The following is a 6,111-nucleotide window of genomic DNA, read 5'->3' on the forward strand; positions in this document are numbered from 1 at the left end:
CACGTTATTGTCATCCGTTCTGCCATAGTGTGGTGTTCTATCTGTGAAGGCCTTCTCTGTCTTCCAAGAATAGTCTGAAGCCACACAAAGACCCACATATGAGCACAATATAAGACATGTGCAAAAGAGCAATCCAATGAGTGTGTGTTGTTACAGCTGGGCCCAGACTGGAGGCCAGAGCTAACAATGACATGCACCATCAGTCTGCTGGTGGCTATGTTACTTAGAAACATATCCAACACAAGAGCCTGTGCATACACAGACTCATAAACTTCTGTAATTTAGTACGATCAACCTCTTATTATTCACTTAAAGCTACATGCCTCGCAACGTGTGCGTTCAAGCCAAAAACTAGATTGTTGTTCTGTCAAATTTGAAACACGTTGGACACGCATGCATCATACAACATTTATGTCAGCATGATATAAAAGCCATGGCAAGTTTTCCAAAACTGCATATGATCCCTATTCCAGATGTGCAGAGTAGGGCAGTGTATTTTCAGAGTGCTGGTTTCCCCATCTGTGCAACCACAGTGCTGGGATGTTCTCCCTGCCTGTTTCTCCACACGGTTCCCACGCCGCCTTCTGGGCTAAATACATACTTTGGAGAATAGCGCAACATACACAAAGACATATCCTGTGCTCCCAATTCCATGCCTTTTGACTATGTTTAAAAATCTGAAGTAGAAATATTTTTTGTTATTACCGAACCAAATCAAAGTTTATTTTTTTGGGTCAATGTCGCATGCTATTAATACAGTACTCCCTTTCAGTTAGGTTCTGCCTCAAAAACAGTGAGACCAAACGCACACACACATCGGAGCCTCCCACAGGTGGAGAACTGGCTCATGGCGGGGGGCAGTGGCAGTGCAGCATGTGACACTGTGTTGCAGTTGCCAGTTGAAATCACCTTTTAATTTGATATACAACTAGTCTGTTGTGTGCAGAGTAAATGACAACAAGGCAAGTGTAGAAGCCTAAATCTGCAAAAACGAGTGCTTCTTTGCCTTCAATATTGTCTAATGTCATAAAATATGCTAGTTGATTAGATTTGAAATGCAAACCTTTGCATAATCATGCTTGTTTCTGAGTGACGTGACACTAGTGAAAATACTTCTCCGTGTAAGCTGGCTAAAGCTAAAGTGGAGACCTAACCAGCCGTACTCATTGTGTTTTGCAACAGTACTGACAGTATTTCTAATTCCATTCGTACTTGTGGATCTAAAATAAATACGAGTTCACAATTAAAAGAGTAAACACATGTATAAATCAAGAGAGTAAGTGAATTTTTGCTCCAGCTGTAGCGGGATCTAACATTTATGATATTCTGTCCTTTTTGCTGATGAAAACTCATGACATGGACATGGTGATACTGTCAACTGTAGGCTACAGTACAAAATATGCAAACGGAAGACTGTTTACAGCCAATGAGGAGTTTACTAGATGTTTGTACGATCACAAAGATCAATGATTCCCCTTTCTACTGTCCATTAGTGAAGCTAGTTCCGTCGCAAAATGCCCCATAGTGCTCTTGGGAAATGCTAAGGCAGAAAGAGCTTGTTTATGCATTTGGGGAGAACTGAATGTCAAATGGATTCTTTACTACAATGGTGCTGCACAATGAGTTCAAACTGTGCTGTGGAGCCATTTGAATGCTGATAAAAGGCAGACTAAACAAGTTCAGGGTCGACGTGTGTACAACCAGCGCATGCATGAGGAATGAATACGATCCTGGCACATCCCAAACAAGTTCCTCTAATGCACTCCCTGTAGACAAGAAGAAATAAACAGTTAAAGATGAAATATTTGTGGATGTGAATGCAATGAATACAAAAGAAGAAGACAGAACCAAGTACACGAGAAGCAAGAAGGAAGTTTTCAGAATTGTTATTGGAGCCCTTGCAAGTCATTGCTTTCTTAAGGACTTCCAGATGTGAGCTTGTGCCTGAGAACCAGTTGGCGAAATGAAGAGAAATCAAGAGCAAGGGAGGAGCATTTTTTTTTCTGAATGTGGCCTTCCCAGTGATCAGCAGCCTATCCCCTCCCATTCACGAATTATCATGTTGAAGGCCAAAAAGGAGGTATTTGCTTTTTTAAGTCATGACTGTTGTGGGAACATCAGCAAGAGCAGGAGAAGAAAGGGGCTGGCTGACGTCTGACTGTAAGGGTGTGGGGTGTCAGGTGGTAAGGTGGTAGAAGGGAATGTGGCTTGAAGAACCCAGTCATGGACCTATAAAAAGCTGGGGTGGTCAGAATAATGGTCTGTTGTTATAACATATGTGGACACAGACACACATGTACGTGCACACATCACTGAACCTACCAAAATAGGTTCATCCAAACCCAACCAAAATACATCTGCCTAAATGCTGAATAACGAGGCTGCTGTTTAACTTAGCCAGTGATTAAATAATAATTACATACCCCACTAAACACTGATGAAACAAATATGCATGTGTAGAAGTTTGTGGGGCATGACTGTGTAGCGGCAGAATATAGTTTATAGACAATCGATTGGGCAATGAGAGTTAAGCTACTTCCTACTCTCATATGGATAGCATGCATACTTGCACTAAAAGATGTTCTTTACTGATAGCATCTTCTAATTGCAGGCCTACAGAAAGAGCTTGCTCTAGAAAAATGTCCCTCCCCCTATGTGTCCTGTATGCATCCACTAAGCCCGTGTCTAGCTTCCCCAGCATTTGTTTAACTACGTTGGGCTAAGCAGGACAATCACACAACAAAAGGCCATTGTATTGAAATTGAAAAAAAAAATGTTGCCCCACTGACCTAGTAGTAGGCCACAAAGAAAGACTATGAACTATGACTATGACTATGCTGAGCATCATCAAGAAAAGAGAACTAAGTCAAATTGCATAGTCGGTCTAACTCGTAGGGACCAAATATGGGACCAAAGTCATGGGGCAGTGATTATTAAAAGAAAAAAAAATAAAGAAAACAAAACCAGCCTGAGAAAGTCATACAGAAACAACAGAGTATGTAACGTCATGTCCTAGCAGATTGTACGAGATGTCATACAATGTTGTGATACATCTGTCTGGCTGCTCCGATTATATTGTCGTTTGATACAATAAACATATTGTTAAACAACATACATCAATAGTAAGAGAACATTGGCATGGTACATTGTAAAATCAGCTGGTTTGCTCAAATGTGAAAAGACCCATTTTGAGGTCATCACTCTGTCTCCCTCTATCACACATTAGATTTAGCACATTCACTGTCAATGATATATTTGTCTTTAAATAATCCAGACATTCAATGCCAGCAGGTATGTACGTATTCATTTTACACTCGAATGACAGTTTAGAGTGAAAGTCAACTTGATTGAAACATTGCACGTCCCAATTTCCGTGAAAAGTTCTTTGTTATCAAAGGAGTACTTTAATTCGTCATTATAGGAATCCTAACTTCTTTATGAGTTAAGATCACTAACTTCTTTATGAGTTAAGATCATTGGAATATTTCTTTAAAGCACCTGTAGATGTAATAAACAATCTATTTATAGGAATCCTAACTTCTTTATGAGTTAAGATCATTGGAATATTTCTTTAAAGCACCTGTAGATGTAATAAACAATCTATTAAAATGACACTGACTTTGAAACTAAATATTTCAATTGAAGCATAATTTGACTCGGGGGAGTGAAATTAGCAACCCCGCTAAAAAAAAAAAAAAGAAAAAAACTGTTTGCTGTGCGGGATGAGAGGGAGTGTGAACAGAGAAAACTCTTGTCTGTACACAAAACCCCAACATGATTACCCGCGCAGCAAGGGTGTGTGACATCAGAACTGAGGGGAGAAGCCCAAAAACACTACAATACAGTCAAATTGAGCCTACAGGCAAGGCACAAAGACCTGCCGTTTCTTCTCACGGGACTTCCTATGAAAGACAAATACTTCCTTTGTTCTAGCACTGTTATTTTCCTATTCTGTCGGGTCAAATTAGAAACAATCCATCAAATGTCTCACACAAAGGGCTGCTATTGTATCCAGAGCAAAGACCTAATTTAAGTGTTTCCACACGCATTGGAAGGTGAACGAGTGGAAAGTGGTGAGCACAACTCTGAAGGGAAACGGTGTGAGAGGAAAACGTTAGGTGGATGTTGGAAGTCATCACACAGCAACACACACTGAAGGCTTCCATTCATTCACTTGAAGGAACTTACCGCTTGCATTCTTCCCACAGATCAGGTGCTCATAGTGCTGGAGAACTCCCCACAGCTCCGCTTCATTGTTCACCACCCCCTCCAAGGTCTCGGCACTCACCGCGGCACACGGTGACCCCGAATCTGGCCCAAGGTGACCCCGTTCGGACATGAGCACCCGGGCAGCAATCTCTTCCACCAGAGCTTCCATGCAGGCGGTCAGGCATATCGCGGCATACTCGTGGATACGAACAGATATGCGAGTGTCCACCATCCAGCGGAAGAAGCGACCCACGGAGAAGGACAGGCCGCAGCGGGCCGACTTGCCCTTTCTCAGCATCTCGCCGGCGCTCATGCTGTACATGGAGATGGCTTTGACTGTGGCCGAGACGCAGTAGTCGGCCAGAGCCCAACTGAGCACCAGTCTCATGGCGCTCTGCACCTCGAAGCGTGTGCAGCGGCAGTGCATGACGCTCAGCCGCTGGGCCTCCCTCGAGATGCGGATGAGAGCCTTTCGGAGCAGGACGGACAACCGCCGTACAGCCTCGGAGGTGAACACAGGTGCGTGGCCACCCTTCGTAGTGCCACTCTCAGACACTTTGCGCAGTATCTGAGACACCTCGTCTTCTGTCCAAGGGAACTCCTCCAGATCAGGCAAGCGGGGACATTTGGAGAATATGTCCTCCGGGTCCTCAGGAAGGACTGTGTTGACCGTGTCCCAGCTGTTGTTTCTGCTATTCATGGAGCCCGAATAGTACCACCAGTTGCCCCTATGAGGGGTCGTCATGAAGGCCTGGGAGTTCGATTTGGAGGAGGACAGGCTGAGGGATTTGCATGAGTCCCCGGCTCCATAGCCCGAGTCCAAAGTCAGGTCCTCCAGGGTTTTGATGTGCGCACTACTCACTCCAGCCATGATGTCTCCGTTAATCTTCTTTCAGAAAGCAGCACTCGTCCGTCGGGCTTCACCTGAAGTCAAACCACCTTGAAACTCCCAGCGGAGCTGGATAAACTGGTTCCACCGCACATCATTTGTCAGACAAACCACTCAATAAATTTCACAACGCCACACGAGAGAGGGCATTAATGATCGAGTTAGGAAGAAATGCGAGGAAGGTTGTCCATTTCCAACTTGCAAGTCGGGGAGATGCAATTCCCGACTCACCTTTCTACAGGCAACGCAGAGCTTTCAACTTTCCTCCAACGAGCGTTGCGGTGCTGAAGCGCTCCCTATCTTTTTGAACTCCACGCCTAAAAAAGAGAAAAGGGGGGGGGGGAATCTCCCTCGACAAAAACGACAAAAAAAATCGTCTTAGACCGTCTTGCTTGCCTGCTTTCAGGATGACGTGTGTGCGACTGCTAGAGAGACCCAACAACTGCTCGTGGGTTCGTAGGCGGGGCGGGGCTACCGGAGAATGACAACACGGAAGTAACTGACCAATCAGGAGACGATCAAACGAGAGGAAGCCAATCAGACCGTGTAAACGTTGCCATTCATAAGCGCATACTTCTGTGCTGGACCTTCATGTGTCTTTTCTCAATTGCCAACTTGCAACAAATTACGATTGTTTAAAAAAAAAAAAGCCAACTTCTGTTAAGAGTTTTATATGACAGAACCCAATTCCTGTAGCTGAAATGAACAGACAAGTTCTTTTTGATGGAAAATCAGCTGGCCTTCCTTTCAACTCATCTCTTCCCTTTGGCTCATTAAAACACTGAAGGATTTTTCTTTGTGTGCATGATAAATGCAACTTTAGAATTGCTATAAAACGTCACTGAAGAGGCAATCAAACAAGTAATTTGTTTACATGTGTGGTATTCTTCAGCGAACTGCAAACATGCCTCATTTAGTTCACTTGAGGTTGAAATCCTAATTGTTACTTTATCATGAGTTTCCGGTATTTCAGCTCATGTGCTCTAAAACGAGGTGTATCAAAAAAGCTAACA

At 43.7% G+C, this 6,111-nt stretch overlaps 1 protein-coding gene across 1 annotated transcript in view; it reads right to left on the minus strand.

The window, feature by feature from the left end:
* Window positions 1–5,549, minus strand: part of abtb2b (ankyrin repeat and BTB (POZ) domain containing 2b) — a 32,044-nt gene extending 26,495 nt beyond the window's left edge. Inside the window, exon 1 of the mRNA XM_037254673.1 lies at window positions 4,189–5,549. Within this exon, the coding sequence (XP_037110568.1) occupies window positions 4,189–5,080 (892 nt within the window). The 5' untranslated portion in view covers window positions 5,081–5,549. The remainder of the gene's footprint in view (window positions 1–4,188) is intronic.
* Between the last annotated feature and the right edge of the window lie 562 nt (window positions 5,550–6,111).

The sequence above is a fragment of the Syngnathus acus genome, chromosome 6, assembly GCF_901709675.1.
Source record: "Syngnathus acus chromosome 6, fSynAcu1.2, whole genome shotgun sequence".
NCBI lineage: Eukaryota > Metazoa > Chordata > Actinopteri > Syngnathiformes > Syngnathidae > Syngnathus > Syngnathus acus.